The following is a 20,140-nucleotide window of genomic DNA, read 5'->3' on the forward strand; positions in this document are numbered from 1 at the left end:
AACTAAGCCCATTCATTTATTGACCCTTAGAATTTTTTTAACTGCACAGATAAAAAAAAAAAAAAAGGAAAAAAATAAAAAAGAGGAGGGTGGGGGGAGGAAGAGGGTTTAAATGTATATGTATACACATTTTTAATTTTTAACTTTCACTGATCTTACTACAACATTTTGCCCAGTAAAATAAGTTGGGGTTTTATTACTCTGAGTATTTAAGAGATGGGGCCTTCTGTTCCCTTCCTTCATTAACCAAAGCCACTTAACATGTGAAGTTGTGTCCTAAATTACATTTACAGAAGGAAAAATAGAAGGAAGCTAGGAAACACTTAGGAATGTTATTTAAGGTTTGCAGGCTTTCTAGACCCTCCCCCAGCCTTTTTAGGTAGGTGTTACTATAGATCCCCTTACAACTTTCTGCCCTGAGGGATCGTAACTTTTTCTGTGGCTCTGGATGGCTGCTATGTACAGCAAAGTACCAGTTCTGACCAGCCTTAGGCTGAGAACAGTGGAAAAAGAGAAAATTAATCCTTTTCCTTTTTTTTTCTTTTTATGATCACCCAAATGAAATTTGGCTATATTCCCTCAGTGGGAAGTTATTTTACTCCTTTCGGAATTTTTCAGCCCAGTATGACATGCCTAAAGCCCCCAGAAAGTAGCAGAATATTTATGATTTTTTTAAAATAAATTCTCCTTTCCCTTGCCCACTCTCAGTTCAGCAAAGCCATGTGTGTTAGTGGGAAAAAAAAAACCCTTTTCTGTTGCAGACTAGTTAACAATATTTATAAAGAGTACAAGGTCATTGTGACACCAGGCAAGCACATGGATCTAACTAGATTACAGCACAGTCTCACAGAAAGCAAAGAAAAAATGTAGAAAATCGTAAAAACCAAAAGAAACGTCTTCTGAGAAGAGTATGGTGCTTTAAAAGAGGCAAATTCAAGTTCAATGTAAGATTAAAGAATTAACATGCTGAATAAAGTGGTTAAAAGGGGAACAGAGAGGTAATGTTGCAATGTCGGAATGTTTTAGTTAGTTTGCTTCTTACCCTTCAAACTACATTATTTTTCCTGGTTTTTGCTCTTAAAATGTCTTTTGATTAAGCCTTTAGTATCAATAGAGATCACAACAACCCTACAAATGTTTAAACAAAGCAGGGCATTTGTTTGAGGCTTAAAAAAAAAAAAAAAAAAAAAAAAGGAGAAATATTATGAAACAGTACTATCAAAGCCTTTTTCTTAAAACAACTGTATTAGCAACCTTTGAATACTTAACCAAAACCATACTCAACGTTGTCAGATAACAGTGAGTATTTGGGTTGGGTCTGGAACAAAACAGTACCAAACCAACCAGGCTTGGTTTGATGCCAAGCCACATCTGTGCCACATGTTTTGTGGGGGACATAAGCATCTCCCTCAGAGGTGCTCTCTCTGAAACCACAGGGAGAGAGTGAGGCCCTGAGGGTCCCTCAGCTCCTCTGCCCCTCCTGCCCCCAGCAGTGACACACCCTTCTCCCCAGCTGCTGCCCAGAGGGACTTTGTAGTGCAAGTGACTAAGCTGGTTTATTATGGCCTCTGGGCACCTTGTAGGAAAGATCGCAGACACCTTCAGAAGCAGCTGAAATCAATGAGATCAAGTGTGAAGTGCTCAGCCAGTGAAACTCCCAACAGCTACACAGACCCCCACTGCACCCACACCAGCACCCACACCGTGTTTTCTGCCAGGTCTTCAGGTTCAACAATCCTAAAAGAGATGTTGATACCTCCCAGGTCTGCTACCTTGGTTTCATGAGTAAGGAGAGCATAACATCCTCCTTGACTGGTGCCACTGGAGCTGCCCAGTGGGGTCCCAAGCTCCTACAGCTCATGTAACTGGTGCTTAATTAGCTGGGGCTTGAGGGCAGATATGAGGGACAGTGATCTCAGCTCTTGTGCCACTGCAGCTCTGAAATGTAGAATGATTCAGAAGAGAGACATGAGCCAAAGAAAATTGTAGAGGCTGCTGCAGCATGATTGACATATTCAGGATGCTATTGGGTTTCTATTGAGTCAGATGTGCTCAAAAGCACTTTTTTTGCTTTAAGTTTTTTCAAGTAAATTTAACATAAAAACGTGCTGTTCTTGCGCAAAGATAGGTCAAGCACTTCAGTTTGTAATGTAAAGAATGTTTCATGCAAACAGAAAACATAAAACTCCGTGCCAAGTTAAAGAGACTTTAGCCAGGTCCCTAGCTCCCTCCAGTCTGCACCTCATGGGAAAGCGTCTCTACAGACAGGGAAGCCAGGACTAGTGACTTGCCATGGGGCACAGAGCAGCAGCACAAGTCCTGGTAGAAGTGGTGTTCTATGTATTTTTAAACTGATCTAAATTCTACTTTCTATTTCTGTTGCTTTCCCCCACCTGCCTGTATCTTCTCCCTGCTGATACTTGAACACTGACAGCAAGCAGGTGCTCCTGTCTGTCCTTCTGGCAGGACTGGGATGTTTGCGATGAGCACAGGTTTGGGATGAAAGCAGCAACAAGCATTTGTGAAGTAATGAGGTACAGAGGGGTGAAAGGACTATCCATTTGAAATAATTTTACACTTTGGTGGATCAGCACTTTCAGCTCTGAGCTTCTGACAGGAGGCATGCACGTGTCCTGGTGTCAAAGCAGGGCTGCATCTAGCAAGTTAATTTTAATTAACTCTGGGTCTCCTATCTCTCTATTGAGAAACGGACATTAGTGACAGACTGACAATGTCTTTTGAAATTGAACCAATAAAATTTACTTAAATACTGGTAGAGCAAAACCTGCTGATGAGAGGGGACTGAAACAAGCCAAATCTGCAGGCTGACAGCTGAATTCTGTAGGTCACTCACTTACCTTTAGTTATTTAATGAACAGCTCTGCAGGTGCCTGTCCCCCTTGGGTAGACCATATGTCAGGAAACATCAGCTAACCCTGTCTTAAAGGAAACTCTTAATCTCTTTTACTCCAGCTAACATGCAGCAGCCGAACAAAGGCCACATCCAAGGCTACACAAATAAAAGGATGTGCTTTTGAAAGGCCATGGGCAAGCAAATCTATTAGCTGTGGACCTTACATACAACTAGATCTTCTCCTAGCTCCACAATGAAAATGCCTCTGCTGGTTGTCCCCCTGGAGACCAGCCAGCTGAGATTTCTGAGCCTGCTCTGCAAAGTGAGATCTGGTGCTGGATGTGACTTGCCCAATGTTTCCGAGTTTGCTCTGGCACAAGCTTGTTGAAGATGGGCCAAACACATTTTCAGCTGGCTCCCTCGAAGGTCTGTGTGAAGGAAATTCCTTCTCAGTTAAAAAAAGGAAAAAGAAAAGAAAAAAAAAAAAAAAAAAAAAAAGCAAAGAAAAAGTATATTCTATCCCCAGCTTTAATTCTTACTCATTTCCCCCCTCTCCCATCTCCGACATCTGCACCAAGAGTATGGGAAGTGCTGCCAGGTTAGTAGCAGTAGGGGGTGTCTGTGGTCTTGGGGAGGTGTCAAAGTGACACAAGCCACAAAGTAAAGGTCTCAGAACCCTCCCCACAACCCTGGGGCAGGGTGTGGGTTTGGCAGACACGGTACGGAGCAGCTCGGCACCAGATTTCGCTGCTGTGCTAAATCTGTCCCCCCCGTGGTGGAGAGTGGCCGGGATGCGCTCTCCCAAGGCAGGGAACAGCTGTCCCGTACGGGACATCCGCGCTCACGGGATCCTGAACGCGACAAGCCCAGCAGAGCCCACAGGAGCAAACGGGAGGAGTTGTCCTGGGGCTCTGGGTCAGACCCTGCTCAGGTGTGACCGAGGAACCTGCAGAACGGGAAGAATTCAGAGGGGACATATTTCAGCTCTGATGCCATTCCAAATGCTGCTTTCCCTCCCCCCTGCTCCGTCCCCACCCCACCGATCAGGCTCTTTAACATGACAAAGAGCCCGGAGGAGCGGGCCGCGGTGAATATTGCGGTCCCGGGCAGGGAATGGCCGGCTATAAAGGCCTGTCTGCGCTGCGGGGCTGCCTCAGCTCGCCGGTGAGACCTGTCCCCGCGGTGGAGGTGACATCTGGCGCTACCCATGTGCGCGCAGCTGGCGCTGCCGCCGTGCCCCGCGTACCCCGGCGGGGCTGCCCGGGGCTGCCTGGAGCTCCGCTGGGGCGCGGCGGGGCAGGCGGCACCAGCGCCCGCCGCCGGGCTCTCTCCGGAGGCGGCGGGGAGCAGGCACACAGCAGGTAAGGCCTTGCAGCCAAGCCCTGGAGCTCATCCCCGGGATAGCTCCGCTCCCAGGTCAGGCTCCAACGACTTTCAGCGGGTTTTTCCCTTTCCCTGCCTTGGTTTCCTAGTGTGTGCCCTTGTGATGGGCAAGGAGGAGGGGTGACCTTGGCCAGTCACATCACTTTTCCATGCTACTCTTCTTGGGTGACTGCCAAGCGGTTTCCTAAACCTCAAAAGAGTATCGAGGCACTGTCAGGTCTGTGCTCCAGGCTGAAGGGAAGAGTGACAACTTGGTCTTAGGGAAGTTCTTGGTTCTTGGTGCGGGAATGTCTGGGCCTCCTTTGAGTTAAATGCTGTCATGTGTGCCATAGAGAGAAACAGATCCTGGAGATACTTCTGGTGCTATCCCTTACAAACTCCTTGCACCTTTTATGTGCTTGTTAATCATGAGCCAAGGGCCATGGGTGCTGGGAGATCTGCTCCTTTAAATCGAGCATTGTTACTCACACTGATTCTTTCATTTTGCCATTTTCCTCTATTTCCCTCTTCTTTGTGTGCTCTTGTTGCTTTGCCTTTCCCTTTTTATCCAAAAAGTCCCAGGCCTCACCACAGTGACATTTTCTGTTCCTGTCATTCCTCTGGCACTCCAGTGAGGGGCAATAGAAGAGCTAATAAGAGCAGCTTTTCTCCTAGCCTCACATTATGGTCAGCAGGGCAACACCCTAGCAAGGTAAATGGGTGGGAGGAGAGCCAGGTTTTGGGGTGCCACTTGCAAGCTGTCATTTGCTATGGAAAGCTACAGGCTCAGGCAGAATGCCTATGGCTGCTCGGCATGTGGCTACCTGCCATGTAGATTCTCTGTGTGTGCCTGCCTGACAAAGGCAGCGGGTGGATGGACTCCTGTGTGCCCCGCTGGGGTCAGTGTATAGACTGTAACCCCATCTTCAAGCACTCTCTCCTCATACCTCTCTCAGAGAGAGCCCTGTTGTGGAAGTCGAGGCCTACAGATGTCAGGACCTTGTGGGAGTGGGTCTGTCACAGGCTTTCATGTTCATGTCTGTTGCCCTGTTGTGTTTCTCACTTCCTCTCTCCTTTACTCTCTTCTCATGGAGAGGGAGCACTTCTGCCCTGATACATTTCACGGGGCATTCATTGGGATGACAGCCCAAGCAGCAGCCTGGGGGAGCTTTAGTTCTACAGCGTCTCACTGTGCTTCCTGTCTAACAGGAGACTCTCCTGTTTTCCAGGCCCATGTTCCCAGCATGTTCATTTTCTCCCTATAAAGTTTTTACTTCACAGCCTGTAGGAGCCAAGCATCCTGTGATACCACACGAAGTTTTAGCTTGCCATGCAGCCCAAGTCACTGATGTTCACCTTCCCGAAGGCTCTGCAGTCTACCCCCATGCACGTAACACCGCAGGCCCTTGCACCTCTTCTGCTGACAGCCTCTTTCTGCTTGCAGACAGAATCCCTTTGCAATCCTCATGGCCTCTCTCCCCAGTGCTGGAAACCTGCCCCACGACACCCCTGGCTGTTCACCCAGCCCTTGCTGTGGGTGGTGTAATCTCCTAGGGATAGCAAATGGCCCAGAGCAGGCAAGCCTTGAGTGGCAGGCACCACAGAGACAGGAATGCCTCTGTAAGGAGAACAACAGGGGGAACACTATCACAGATGTGGCCTCCTTTCTGAGGTCCAACAGGACTCCAAGGCTTTCGAGTGATTGCTTAGTAGACTCTCAGCTTAGGACAGAAGAAGGAAAGGTTTTGTAGGATGGGTGGGAAGCCCATTCCTCCAGGGGACATCAGTACTGGGGAGTGTGTCTCAGCGTCACAGCTCTCAAGGTGACTGGTAAGGAGGCTGGGAGACATTGGTTGGGCTCGGTAGTCAGAAGGTGTGTACTGAAATGGCACTGCCCCATTCACTTCACTTACAGTAGTAGGAGAGGGGATGGACCATGCAGGATAGTTTGCGGAGGAGTAGCTGGAGGAGGAAGGGATGGGCAGATTCATCATTGTAGTTAGGGGAAAGAGGAGGGACTGGTATCACAGCCCTTCAGTCAGGTTGGCCTGAGAAGATCTCAGCCTCTCTCAGACTCCAGTAATGTGGCATGTGACATTTTCTTATTCCTGCAGCCTGAATGACTTTGCATCTTGGCAGGTTTTGTCTTCACTAGGAGCCCAGATTGTTCAGGAAACTTTACCCTTAGGTCTTTATCTCAACTTTGCCATCAACAGAGATCCCTTAAGACACGTACCAGGACAAATAGGAAGGGGCTTGAATGCCTTCCTCTCCACTCTTGAATTTTGTCCCCTATGTCCCTGGTACAGGACTGCTGCCTCCTTTCACACATCCACCTTTCCTCTCTCTCTCCTTTTCTGTGTGAAATTTATCTCCTTCTTTATTCTCTCACTAAAAGCCTCTATCAAATAGGTCCTTCCACCTACAGTGTCTCCAGCAGTGGCATGGGCTGTGATGGGAGACAAAGGCAAACAGGACTGATCCAATAGCCAATGTCTGATGTTCTCCACCTGCTGCCCTCACTGAGGGCACCACCTCACTGCCCCACCGCACACCATGGTCAGAGTTTTTTTTGTCTCTATTGAGTGCCTTGGTATTGCTGGGCAGGCAATTCTGGGGAACCCAGAGCTATGCTTGCAGTCATGACAAGGCCTTTTTACACCACAATCAGACTGAAATATTACTGAGGCCATCTGGAGGGGGAGAGCTCACTGTGAGCCAATGTGCATCAAACTCTAGCACCACTCCCTGCCCTGACTTTTCTGCCTGGCAAAAGGGAGTCATGAACATCCCAGAGAGGACTGAGCTGGGAAGCTGCTCGATCTCAGTGCGCTTGTCTGTGCTCACAGATCCATGAAGAAAGGAGGGTCACATGAGCCTTTGCTTCAAGAAAGCTCCTATCTGGTAGGCAAGGAGCTCTAGAGCAGGCAGGGAGCATGCTCATACCCTTACAGCTAAACATTTTGTCTCTTACACCTTTTCTCATTTTCTTTTTATTTATAGAAGTATCCCCAGCTTCATCCAGTTCTGGGAATTTCAGCCAATTCACACCAGATTCAGCCACCAGTCCACATTCCTCATCCACGTCCCCACAGCCTACAGCTAAGTCTCAGAAGGGCAGAGAATATGGCGTGGAGGGGATCAGGAAGACCAAGAGCCGGACAGCTTTCTCCAAGGAGCAGCTGCTAACCCTGCACCAGCGCTTCCAGAGCCAGAAGTACCTCAGCCCCCAGCAGATCCGGGAGCTGGCTGTTGCCCTGGGGCTCACCTACAAGCAGGTGAACACAGAGACTTTGACCCAGAGTGTATCGATCTCACAGTGGCTGAGTGGTCACTTAAGGGAGTGCCAGGATGGAAAGATGAGTGCCCAGCAGGGACTGAGGCCAAGGTGCCAGCTAACAGTTGCACCCCTGCTTATTCATGCCCAGAGATCAGAAGCACTTCTGCAGATAGAGGGGTCAGTGGCACCTCATTTGGGCCTCTCAAGTCGGGGGGTCAGTTAAGGGTTCTGTTGCCAACACCAGTAGTAGAATTGCAAACCCAGTGATGAATATGTTGTTCGCCACAAACAGTCTCTACCCTGGGCTTGACAGCACTTCACAGATTGTTTCATGCGCTGTGAACTTCTCAGAAACCCTGGCATGCATCTGTTCTCTGAATCAGGGGCTGCTGCGACATGCTGCAAGCTCTTGCTAGTGTCTCCTGGGTCTTATCTTGTCCAGTATCTAATAATGCTCCACACTCAGCACTGCTTGGCTGCTTGACACGTGCTCCCTCCTCCCGTGGGTGCTGCTAGGTTCACACATCACTGCCCTTTAGGGTCTCTGCTGATCTCCAGCTAGGCTGCGTGTAGTGAAATTATGCTGCCTCTAATGATGCCTTCCTAAAGCAGGGGGGGCTGGGCAATGGAGCACAAGAGCTTGCCGTTATATGTCCAAAATCTTCCTGAAATTTGAATCTCAGAGCTAGGCATGATGGCTGGGATGCCCTGGGACTAAAAAGGTTATACGTGCACTGTAAATGCACACATACAGCACACACTAAACTGGTTCTGTCAGGAACAAGGCAGGTGGGACTGTCTGCTCTTTCCTTCAATCCACATCCCTGCAAAGGCTGCTTTCACAGTGCAGACACAGCCCGGGGGGAAATGGCCCTGGAATTCGCCCCAGCAAGGAGCTTTGAATTTGGGAACTGCTGGGCACAAGGAGCAGGTCTGTCCCTTCTCTGTTCGCAAGTATGCAGAAACAGTGTCTTAGAAGTTTGACTGTAGTGCAGGGGGCTTGTAGAGGTGCTGGTGGATCTGATTTACACCAGTCATTCACCTCCCTGTTTGGAATGAGTCGATTCATCCCAACTATCACTGTCTCTTGACATGGAGCCGCCCCCTCCCCCATCACACAGTTGCACTAGCCACCTGCTGAGGCTGCTAGACAGACCTCTCCCCTTGGCAACACCCCCCCAGGAGTTCTGAAAGGCTTTTATCTGCTGCTGCCCATGTATCTCTGCCGTCTGGTCACTTCCTCTGGTTCTTCCTGCTTGTGAATTTGGTTACATTTGTTCTTCCCTCTCCTTTGCTGACATTTTCTCTGCTTTCCCTTCCCCTTCGAGGTGAAGACTTGGTTCCAGAACCGGAGGATGAAGCTGAAAAGGTGCCAGAAGCAGAGCCTGTGGAGCGAACGTGCTCAGTGTCTCACACAAGTAAGAACACAGCACATGGCTCATCATGGCTCTTCTGTCCCATATTTCCTCCATGGGGGCAACTTAATCATATGAGTGTGAGTGTACCTGGCCTTCTGGTTTGCTCAGCACAGAGGCACAGACTTGGCACCACACCATGTGTACTGGTGGTAGTCCAGCAGTGGGCTGGCTGTACCACGGAAATGTTTCCAGGGAAAAGCTGTTTTACTCTTATGTATCTATGAATATATATATATATATGATTATCCACCCCTGAGCTGTGGGAACGGACACAGTTCTTCTTGCCCTCCATGCCATTGCCACTGGTCAGTAGACAATATGAAATGTGAAGGGACAGAGCCCCAGTACATGTCAGGCCTCTGGACACCAGTGGAGAAGTTATGTGTTCTGACTCTCCGCTTTTCCCTTTCAGAGTGGCTTCCAGAGCGGTACCTACCTGGACGTGCACCCCAAATTCCACCAGGGCTACCCCATTGCCACAGCTGGCAACATCCAAACCGTGCCTGCTCCCTGTCAGCACTATGGAGCAGGGCAGAACGCATACACAATCGTGACCAGCGAGGATGGAGGAGTCTTTGGCAAAGGCAGTGTCCAGCAGACAGTGGGCTTCATTGCCCAGCACAAAGTAGACTTTTATCACAGCTATCCTGGTAGTGTGGAATATCCAGGCTCAAAGACAGGTGATGGCTGTAATTTTCACCACTCAGCCACTATGGGGGCTCCTTTCCCAACTGCTGCCAGCCATCATCTTTATCATTCCTAAGCACTGTGGATGTGGGGTACTTGGGCAGCCAGGAATCAAATCTTATTCTCATCTCTCCCTTTGTTATTGGTGTGTTGGCCACCTCAGGGACACCTCATAGCTAAAACCTGTTTTGGCATCCAGATGTGTGCCTGCAGACATGCAGCTGTGCAGAGACCCATTTGCCCAGGCACACACACACAGAGCCCTTCATTTCTGTGCTGTACACGTGCACACACACATTCCTTTCTTGATTGGCACAGACAACCAAGCTCCCTGACAGCAAAGCCCAAGATCTGGCTACCCAGTTTATGCCCTGGATCTTCAACTTGTCTAAGGGGACGCACAGATTCCTTTGGGAATCTCCATGTATCACTGTACAGTTGTGTGTACATAATACCTGAAGCCAGGGGCTTGTGGAGAGGTGCTGGTCACGTACCTTTAACTGAAGTTGGAGAAGTTACTGCCACGTGCCAGTTATTCATTTGAAGTGTAAACCATCAGTTCTGTATATCAGCCATGAGGTGAAGTGATGAAGTGTCTAATGAAGGGAGTTGTGACAAGTAGCTTGCAGAAAGGCTGGTAAGATGATTTTATAAGCTCTTCCTAAGAGTCTGTATCTTTCTGTGTCTCCCCCTGAGAAAACCTAACAGTGCATACAATCTGGCAAATAAAAGAGTACTTTTTAAGATGCATTATGTATTTTTATATATCTCTTTTTTCCCACTGCAATAGAGCATGGCAATAGAACAACCAGATGGAACATAAATAGCCATAGCAACCGTATTCCATTGTTACTTGATGCTGAAACTATAAACAGAAATTTTTCTGTATTAATAGTGGATCAGCTTCATGGCTCTTGGCAATGCCAGATAAGTAAAAAAAAACAGGTGAGTAACTATCACCCACCTTAACAATTTTCCATATCCAGCAGTACTGAATATGGGGACTGTCATGGAGGTACTATCATTTCTGAACTTGACTATGTAAGTGTCTAAGTACCTAAAACCAGAGGTGTGTAGCAAAGTACATGTAATAACAGGCCTCCAGTTCCCTGAGTCACAGTTTTCCTATCACTCTTTGATGATGACAACGAATTTCTCTTAATGCAGTGAAGTAGCTGACATGGTTTAAAAAAAGGGCATAAAATGAAAGCAGTGATTTCTGTGACTAGAGTAATAAGAGGCATGGTCTTCTGTTGACAAAGCTGATTTATGTCCCTGTGCCTCACAGCTGTTTGTTCTCTCTCCCACTCGTGCAGACACTCTTTGACTCTACTGTAAACTGTATGGTGTGCTGACTTTGGCTGTGCTGGTTTAATTTTCTTCACAGTATCTAGGATGGGGCTGTGTTTTGGATTTGTGCTGAGAATGGAGTTGATAATACAGAGATGTTTTCATTACTGCTGAGCAGGGCTTGCACACTGTCAAGGCCTTTTCTGCTTCTCATTATCTCCCTGACAGTGAGAAGGGGTGTACAAGGAGTTAGGAGGGGACACAGCTGGGACGACTGACCCCGACCGACCAAGTGGATATTCCCTACGGTATGGGATTTGGCTCAGTGTAGAAAACTGGGGGAAGGAAGAGGGGGGCATCCAGAGTGATGGCCTTTGTCTTTCTAAGGACTCATTACACAGGATGGGACTCTGTTGTCCTGGAGGCCGCCTGCCTATAGGAAGGGGTGAATCAATTCCTCGTTTTGCTTTGTTTGTGTGTGCTGCTTTTGCTTTACCTATTAAATTGTTTTTATCTCAATCCACGAGCTTTCTCACCTTTAGTATTCTGATTCTCTCCCCCATCCGAGTGGTGGGGAGTGATCAAGTTGGCCGGCATGATCTGGGGAAAGATAAGGCCTTTTGGATGGTGAGTCATTCAGTCTTGGCACAGCCCCCACCTTCTCTTGCAACCATCAAGTGGCTAAGGATGGGCAAGGCTGTTCTTGGAACCGGCGGCGGGGTGGGGAACCATTAAGTCGACTGAAAAGGTGCTGGCTGACATCGGAGGGTGGACAATAGCGGCAATTCTCAGGGCTCTCACACCAGAATGAAGATATTTTTCAGTTCTTCTCAAGCCAACAGTTCTGTTTACTTAACCTGAATATAACCTAAAACCTTTCCATGCCAACCCATCAAAAGCTGCTGTAGGTGAATAAAGCTGAGCTCGCAGCACGTCCTCACTAATAATTATCTGGAAAAGGAGTCATATGTCATGCCCTGCTCCTTCAGAGATGCTTCAGGACAGGCAGGATTTTGCTGTGGAGGCTCTGGGACTGGCTTGCAGAAAGCTGCCATCTGTAAGAGCATCAGCTGTGATCTCCCTGCGATTGGAGATAAAGGTATTCAGCAAGATAGCGCTAACAAACACTACCAAATATTGTGGTTTCCTCAGAGAGACAATTTTTCAGAGGTCATCATCCAAAGACAGACCTTATTGCCACAGGTGGTTAGGTTCTAAAAACCTGCAGCAATTCCAAACAGGCAAGTAAGCAGCTTCCAGGAAGTGAGATCATTGATGTCTGCTGTATCAGGAGCTGCATGCCCAATGTCCTATGTAAAAACAGCAGGAATGCAGCTACTGTTAGAGGGAGTCCCTCAGCCCCAGGCAGCCAGAGGGACACGGGGGATTTAGTTTCTTTTCTGGTCTTTCTCTAGTATCTAAGCAATTACTTAGCTGGATCTTGGGGCTCCCCCAAAGCAGAAGTCGATGTGTTGTAATTTGTAAAAGATTTAATGGTCTGGACACTCTCCAGCTGCTTGACAGCAGATGGACTTCCGTCAAGAATGAGAAATTAATTCTAGCCTGATTATGAAAGAGATTCTCAGATATGACCCGAGGGTACTCTTCAAGTTTGCATAGCATGAAGAGTACATGGCCCTCACAGGTAGGAAAAGACTTAGGATTGTGGTTTCTTGGTGGTTTTTTTGTTTGTTTAGTGTTGGTTTTTTTTTTTATTTTATTTTTAAGTTTATATTTTTTCCTTTTATTTTAATGTCCAAGTGCAATGATTTAGAGTCATTCATGCCTCATGACTATTCAGTATCAGCCAATATGCTGCTGCCCTCTGAAGTCAGGCCAGGCATGAGACTGTAGCAATGCTTGACTGAAAATTTCTGAAACCCTGTTATAGCTCAGCCCTCGAGTCATGTGGTGTAGTTAGATTGCTAAATATGCTTACATATGCCTGTAGGGAAGAGCCTATTAAAGCAAAGATCATTACTTTTAACTGCACTAGAGAGACAATTGGGGCTGTGAGCCCTTGCTCATGGATCACTCAGAAGAAACATGTAGCTTGTAAAACCCCTGCAGGCCACATTGACATGGAGAGCAAGGAATGAGGTTTCCACTGCTCTTGGTATTTTCCCTGTGGGACAGCTGGAACCCAGTAGATTACAGAATAAAATCCTGGTCTACATAATCTGTACCAGACTCAATTTCTTCTGTTTAGGTGGTAGTCTCTGCAGCACCAGAACGACATCTGCAGCTTTTTTGTCACTGTAGATATTGTAAATGAGGAGTCTATTTGCACAAGCTGTAATGCATATGAAGAGCTCCAAATCATCTTACAGCTTGATCCTAAAAAGATTTGCTGGCAAGGCAAATCATATTTGCAGTGTGCAGAAGTTACTGGTACACAGCAGAGTTACAGGAAGCAGCAGTGTTAACAGAGGTGTAATGCATTCTAGCAGAAAGCTTTTGCTGGCATGCACTTTCTTCCTCTAAGGAACTAATACCAACACTTCTGCAAGTATGAGGCTGGAGGCATCTGCATCCCCACCGGTTTTGGTAGTAGTGCCCAATTACCTGGGCAGTTTTTTCACATGGTGATGTGATTCAGGCACGTGAAGGTAACAGAAGAGATCACCAGCTCTGTGGAAAGACAGAGTTCTGTTTTTTTTTAATTCCACAGGCTCTAGAAACACTTCCTGAGCAACTATGAGCTCTTTCCAGCCCACCTTCCAAAACTCAAACAACAGCTGCTCCATATGCTCCCTCCAGCTACATGTGCTTGCCAAACCTGCACTCAACCCAGGCTGAACAACCAGGGGAATAACACAGCCATGAGGGAACAGTCAATTTCCACAGAACACTCCCATAGTACATGGAGTAACAAACCACAACATGCAGAGCAATCATTCTGAGCCCCAGGGCTGTTTCAGCAACAATATCTGTTTTTGCAGAAGGACATCTGCCTGCAGAGCTCCAGCTATTTCCTTACCCTTGCAGCAGACACATGGAAACAAAACACAGGAAGCAGCACAGGTAAACTGCAGCAGGCACCCTCTGCAATTGCTCTGCAAAGATCTGTATATTATTACTTCTTTGAAGACTGCATCTTGAAAGAACCCCCAAAATCATAAGCTGCTAATTTTAAAGCTGAAAGACAAGGCATAGTATGTATGACTTGTATAGGTGATTTATACAGTTCAGCTTTACTTTTTTCAAGGCAATTGTTGAAACTAATACTATTGCTAGAGAATTAACCAGAATTCATACAATGCTACAGGGATATAATCTCCCATCCAGAGAAAGCTCTTGTTCTCAAATACAGAAAGCCACGTGAACCTGGTATTTCCCTCTCTTATAGGCCAGATGTACCTTTTTTCTGCTGTTTTAAGGTTGGCAGCCCATACATACAAGTGACTCGTTCTTTTGCCCTTCTCTACACAGGCTCAAGCCTCTGCTCCTCTCTCCCTTCCTGTACCTTACCTTGCAAGCAGAGTATTGCAGCTTGGCAGCTGAAGAGGGGATGTGCTTTTGCACTCACAAGCAGGTTCCCTTCGGCAAAGGACCTGTAGCAGTTTGAGCCTGAGCAGTCGCTGCCAGTTTAGCTAATTGTGCTGGGTGGGAGAACCCACTGAATTACCCCTTTCGGTCAGATGAAGGGCTTCAGTGGTGTAGTGTACTTTAAAGAGCCCGAGACTAAACCAAAACACAATTTCTGCTAGTTTGGAATACTAAATAGCAACTTGGTTCTGGTTTTGTTTCAATGCTGGAAGCAGGAGATTTAGCTGCCTAGTCTCAGACTTCTGTTGCCATTTGAGGTCAGCACAAGAAACCCAACAGAGCTGCATATTTAATTAAGTGGGATTCCAGACCTCCAGTTGTGACCTTCTGGAGCACCAGCAGGAGGCCACACAATGGCCATGACACTTTTCTTTTGCTCCATCCTCCTTCAGCAATACTTTTTTTTTTTTTTGAAGCATTGCTGTCCAAGGGCCAATACAGGGCTGCACATCACTTCAAGCCAGGAGTTTGGTCCAGTTGCCTAGCCCTAGCGCCTCCCCCACCCTCCCTGCAGTAGGCTACACAATAACATATTCTGTGACTTGCTCCTTTTTAAAAATTACTTGAGCCCACCCCTGGGAGAAACACGATAGGGTTATTTTTTTCCCTCCTTTTCCTCAGTACTGCAGGTCTAACCTGTGTAGCACAACCACTCTCGTAGCCAGCTGTTCAAATGCAAGCTGGTGACACCATCACAGTATTAAAATAAAGTAATTTATTTTTAATTCAAACAACTTTGTAAGAACATTAAGTACATTGAACATTAACCAGAAAAAACAATAAAACACAACATGGACATAACATAAAACATGCTTGGTAACACTACAAAAAACAAACTTTATGAAAAATGATTCAGCAACAACAAATATTCACCTCCTTTGCAATGGAAGCTCTGCTGCAAGACACACAGGGCAAGGATCAGAGATCACCTGCTAGAGAAGCAGCAAAGAAGGTGAGACTTGAACAACAAACAGACCTTAACAACCTCTGCTGCTCACAGCTGCAACATTGCACACTGGCCTCAATGAATGAGGTTCAAACTCCTCAATACCCAAAGCATCTTTGCCAAGGGTTAGCTATGAACAGACAGGCACACTTAAATAGGAAACTAGCCCCAGGCAGCAGGGTGCTGAGCCCCTCCAGTAGTTAAAACAGCAGTAGTGAAGGACAGGCAAGAAAAACAAATAGAACACGAACTCAAAACCCTGGAAATCCCATGGGTGAACACATGAGGTGGGAGAAAAATATACTCAGACCTGAGACTCATACCCACTCTGGGTCCCCATGGGGTGCCAAGGTAACTGGCATTGATTCTGTATAGGAGAGCTCGAAAATGGTGTGACAGCGTCAGAGGTGCTCTGGAAGTTGAAGGTGTCATCTACCTCCACGCTGACATAATCTATATTGTCAAAGTAGCTGTGATAGAAGTTCATTTGCTGGCTTAGTAAACCCATGGTTTGCTGGGTATTGCAGCTTGTCCCACCTTTTCCAAAGAGCCCTTCATCCTCCACAGATGAGAAGGAGTACAGGTTCTGCCCATTCCCGTAAGTCTGTCCGCTGCTGTAAGCCTGGTGCACGTTGGACACAGCCTGAAAGTTCCTGCCAGAACCGGCAGGGAAGACCTGGTGGAACGCTGGCGCCATATCCAGGTATGCAGCCTGATCAACCCCATTCTAGGAGACAAAGAAAGTCGTTCAGCAGTGCAGAACCACACCAGCGGCCCATTCTTTTGGATGGGTCCTCTCTTCTCCCCCAGCTCCCCCTCCAAGCCGAACAATAGCGCCTTTTTCAGGCCCTTTGTCCTCCCAACAGACCAGTAATCGCAGAGGTGACCTGTTAGTAATCTCCAGCTCAACGTGTCCAGGAACAGCCACGCTGGGGGGGAAAACTTAAAAGCTTAAAAGAGAAGCCATTTTAAGCCCTGGTAAGAGGAATTCAACTGGCTTGGTAATATTCCTGTGGCTTGTTAGAATTACCAGGTTGGACATGATGCATTTCTCCTCGCAGACTGGAGGAACTATGACTACTGCTGATGGGGAAATTTACTCACCTGTGGTAAATACATCCCTTTATCCATCCACTGGCTCTCCTTTTGGCAACGCTTAAATTTCATCCGTTGATTCTGAAACCATGTCTTCACCTAAAAGTGATGCAGAAAGGACATAAGAAATTAGAAATTAATTTTTAAAGAGCTTAGTACACATCCTTATTTCTGCTACAATCCCCTTTCTGACTTCTAATACTGTCAATAATTTCAGCGGCTAACAACGTGCTGCAGATGCAGGTGGCTATGAAATCACAGAGCTGAAAACGAACATTTCTACTCCTCAGATCACCACTGGACCTTTCCCGACTTCAAAAACCCTAACTAAAACACCGGCCAAGGCAACTGCAGAAATCAGGTTGTACAGTACCAACTCACTGCTGTGCCATGGCCAGGGCTCAGGAGTGAATCGTTCCTTTAGTCAGACACAAGCAGCTGCTGGGGCAAGGACCCTCTCTAGGGAGAGACCATGGTGCCACTCCGACTAGGAAAGGCCTCTACATTCAGAGACAACACACGTCCCTGCAGAACAGTAAAACCTGACTCTGCACAGCCCTGCTTTGCTGCTCTGCAGGCCCTTTGAAACACTTGCACGCAGTGGGTGGATAGTGCTGGAACCAAACGTAAGACTGAGTCATAGATTTTCACACCCTCTGCCCTCTGAAGTAAGAGGTAGCACAAGATAATCTAAGAAACTTCTCTCTGGGGTCCAAGAAAAACGAAAACCACACACACATAGAAGAAGGAAAAAAAAAAAAATTAAAGACCCCAAATCAGCTGCTGCTCAAAGCAAGATGTTCACCTGCTTGTAGGTGAGCTCAAGGGCAGCAGCCAGCTCCCGGATCTGCTGGGGGCTGAGGTACTTCTGGCTCTGGAAGCGCTGGTGTAGGGCTTTCAGCTGCTCCTGCGAGAACGCTGTGCGGCTCTTGCCCGTCTTCACCACCCCCTTGCCTTGCGCCTTGACCTTCTGCAGAGAGGAGTAGGGAGACGGGCTCCCTGCTGCGGTGGGGCTGGTGGCGGAGTCGGGGGTGTGGTACTGGGTGAGTGTCCCAGAGCTGGAGGAAGCTGGGGAGTCAACTGAGGAGAAAAGAGAACTGGGCTGAGCAAAATAAGTCAGGGAAGACTCAAAAAAACCTTGAAAGCCCAGCTTCCCGGGAGAATTTACGATTGCGGGTGCCCTGGGGACTCGCAGCGCGGGGAGGAGGGCTCAGGTCGCCTCACGGCAGCACAGCCGATGCGCCCCCGTTCGCCCCTTTGCCCGTCCCGTCCGGGCAGAGGGGCCGCGCTGGCGGCCCGGCTCCGGCCCGCAGCACCGGCAGCGCCTCCCAGTCCCGCACACCGGCCGCTGCCAGCCCGGGGCAGCCCCATCGCCCCGGCCGCCTTACCTGAGGGACTGGGCGTCTTGGCCGCGGGCAGCGGGAGCGCGTCCGGCGCCGGAGCCTCCTCGGTGGGCGCGCTGTCCATGCTGCCTGCGGAGAACCAGTAATAGTCCCCATACTTGGCCGCGCCAGGGTACAGCACGTATGGCGGCGTGCCTAGGTGGCTGCTCATGGCCGGGCCCAGTCCCCCTGCCCCGAGCATGTCGCGATATGACCGTCGAGACTGCCGGCGGCCCGCGGACAGAGACTCCTTTGGGGTCACATGGGGGGGATGCTTTAAGTCCGCCCCAGCCTGGCTTTGGCTGGAGGGTATTGTCATGGCCATTGTCATGTTAAAAGTTGGTTGATTGGGGGGAAGGGATTTTCGAGGGTATTCAGGGACCGGGGGAGGGCTGGGACACCGGGCTGCGCTTGCCGACTTGGCTGGTAGATGTCACGGTGAGGATGAGTACATCGCTCCCTGCTGGGGCGTGGGAAGGAGGTCCTCGCTCGCCCCTCGGGGCAGCAGGTCTGAGCTGGGTCGCCCGGTGAGCTGGACTGAGCTTGGCCGACATCCCCCACATTTCACAGGTCCCCACCCAAACAGAAAGAATGGCCCCGGAGCCCGCCGCGGGGTATGAGGAGACTTTGTGCGTCTGCATTGCAGATCGCAACCATCATTGCAAAGAGATAAGCCCTTCACCTCCCCGCGAGTGAATCCGGACGGGGGGCAGGGGGGATGGCCCTACAGAGCCGTGTCTGTATGGCGGGGAAGAGGGCTCAAAGACGGCCAGGCTGCTTCTCCCAGCGGCTCGCCCAAGGCTGAGCCAGGCAGTCCTGTTCTGCGCATTTTCCAAGCTTCTTTCCCTCGCCATTTAAGGCTTTCTAAAAAGTGATATCTTAAAATTTAAAAAAAATAAAAAAAATTAATTACACATCAGGGAGGGATGGGACTCACCGGGGCAAATTCAAAAGGAGACAAGAGCGCTGCAATTGTAAATGAGCTGTACAGATCTTAAGGATTTGAAGTTAGGGCCTTCTTGGGGAGAATAAACTGTTTCCCTTGCCACCTCCTCCCCCAGCTATTATTTCTTACTTTAAGGAAATTGAAAATTTATCGGCAGGATCTCACACCCGAGAGTTACAAAACCTGGAAAACCACCTGGAAAAAATACAAACGAGGGCAACGTGACGCGCCAAGCAAATTCCCCAGCTCCACCAGCGCAAGGAAACAGAACACAGGCAGGGGTGTAGCTACTAACCTGCTGCACTGTTAAACGTCTTTAGGACCTGACAGCGAAAGACCTCCCTTGATTTCAATTTATCTCCGCCTCCCATCTTGAGTCCTAATGAGAAATGAGCCCCAGCTGATCCCCTGAGCCAGCGAGGAAGGGTCCTTGCCGGGCTTACTATAGATCGCCTCCTAATTAATGATTCAATTTCTCAGAATTCGCACCGGGTCCAGTCAGGACTATTAGGAATGTGTGAGAAAGAGGTTATAATCTCTTACAATGAAAATACCGAGGTGTGAGGGATGAAAAGACCGAGCTATAACCAGAGCCTGGTTCTGGCCACAAAGCAAGCAGAGGCAGCCGGGCCGTGGGTTTTGGGCAGGTCACTCGCTCGGTGCTCGCAGAGCAGATGCACGGACGGAAAGGGATTTTCCCCGGGAGGCGAAGCTGTCCTGCTGCCCTTGGCGGGGCAGAGAGCCGCCGGTCCCCATGTCCCCTGCTGGCAGGGCTGCCCCGGGACACGCGTGATCCCCGCGGGGGCTCTCCGAGTTGCCCCAAACCAGCCCCTTGCAAAGACGGAGAAACCCGCGGGGTTTCTGCAAGGCTCCGGAGGCTGCGGGAGCCCCCGAGTCGTCCGAGGACACATGGCTGGGGAGGATGGACCGCGGCAGAGGGATTAGAGTTCTACAGAGGGAGTAACACCGCCTCTGCCAGCAAATCCTCCCTCGGAGAGCCCTGTCAGTGTGCTTGGAAAGGCAGCAGGACTGCTCACAGTCTGCGATTTTCATACATAGATCGGTTTTTTGCGTGTATATCAGCTTCTGTCCCAGCGTCAGACCAGCTTTGTAGTGAGCAAGCAGCTGATTTAGGTCCCACCACCATTTTTTTTTTTTGTGTCTTTGTTAATATTTTTGTCTTCTCATCCCATTTGTCCTCCATTCCCTTTGTTTTATGCTTTAACCACTAAATCTCTTTTTCACATATCCACTTCCAGTGAGGATAATTTGCTCCCTCACCCCAACAATACCTCTAATCAACTTACCAAACACATGTTTTTTAATGTAAT

General features: G+C 48.6%; 2 protein-coding genes across 2 annotated transcripts; one reads left to right on the plus strand and one right to left on the minus strand.

Annotated features, from left to right (window-relative positions):
* Positions 1-3,938: 3,938 nt before the first annotated feature.
* LOC100227862 (homeobox protein NANOG) lies at positions 3,939-10,337 on the plus strand. The gene is made up of 4 exons (XM_002190730.6): positions 3,939-4,215; positions 7,220-7,494; positions 8,825-8,914; positions 9,327-10,337. The coding sequence occupies exons 1-4, from the start codon at positions 4,062-4,064 to the stop codon at positions 9,675-9,677; spliced, it is 870 nt and encodes a 289-aa protein (XP_002190766.4). The 5' UTR covers positions 3,939-4,061; the 3' UTR covers positions 9,678-10,337.
* Positions 10,338-15,155: 4,818 nt separating this feature from the next.
* Positions 15,156-18,294, minus strand: LOC100230680 (homeobox protein NANOG). The gene is made up of 4 exons (XM_002190696.6): positions 17,870-18,294; positions 17,287-17,561; positions 16,491-16,580; positions 15,156-16,113 (listed from the first exon to the last, which is right to left on the minus strand). The coding sequence occupies exons 1-4, from the start codon at positions 18,192-18,194 to the stop codon at positions 15,691-15,693; spliced, it is 1,113 nt and encodes a 370-aa protein (XP_002190732.6). The 5' UTR covers positions 18,195-18,294; the 3' UTR covers positions 15,156-15,690.
* Between the last annotated feature and the right edge of the window lie 1,846 nt (positions 18,295-20,140).

Source organism: Taeniopygia guttata, chromosome 1 (genome assembly GCF_048771995.1).
Source record: "Taeniopygia guttata chromosome 1, bTaeGut7.mat, whole genome shotgun sequence".
NCBI lineage: Eukaryota > Metazoa > Chordata > Aves > Passeriformes > Estrildidae > Taeniopygia > Taeniopygia guttata.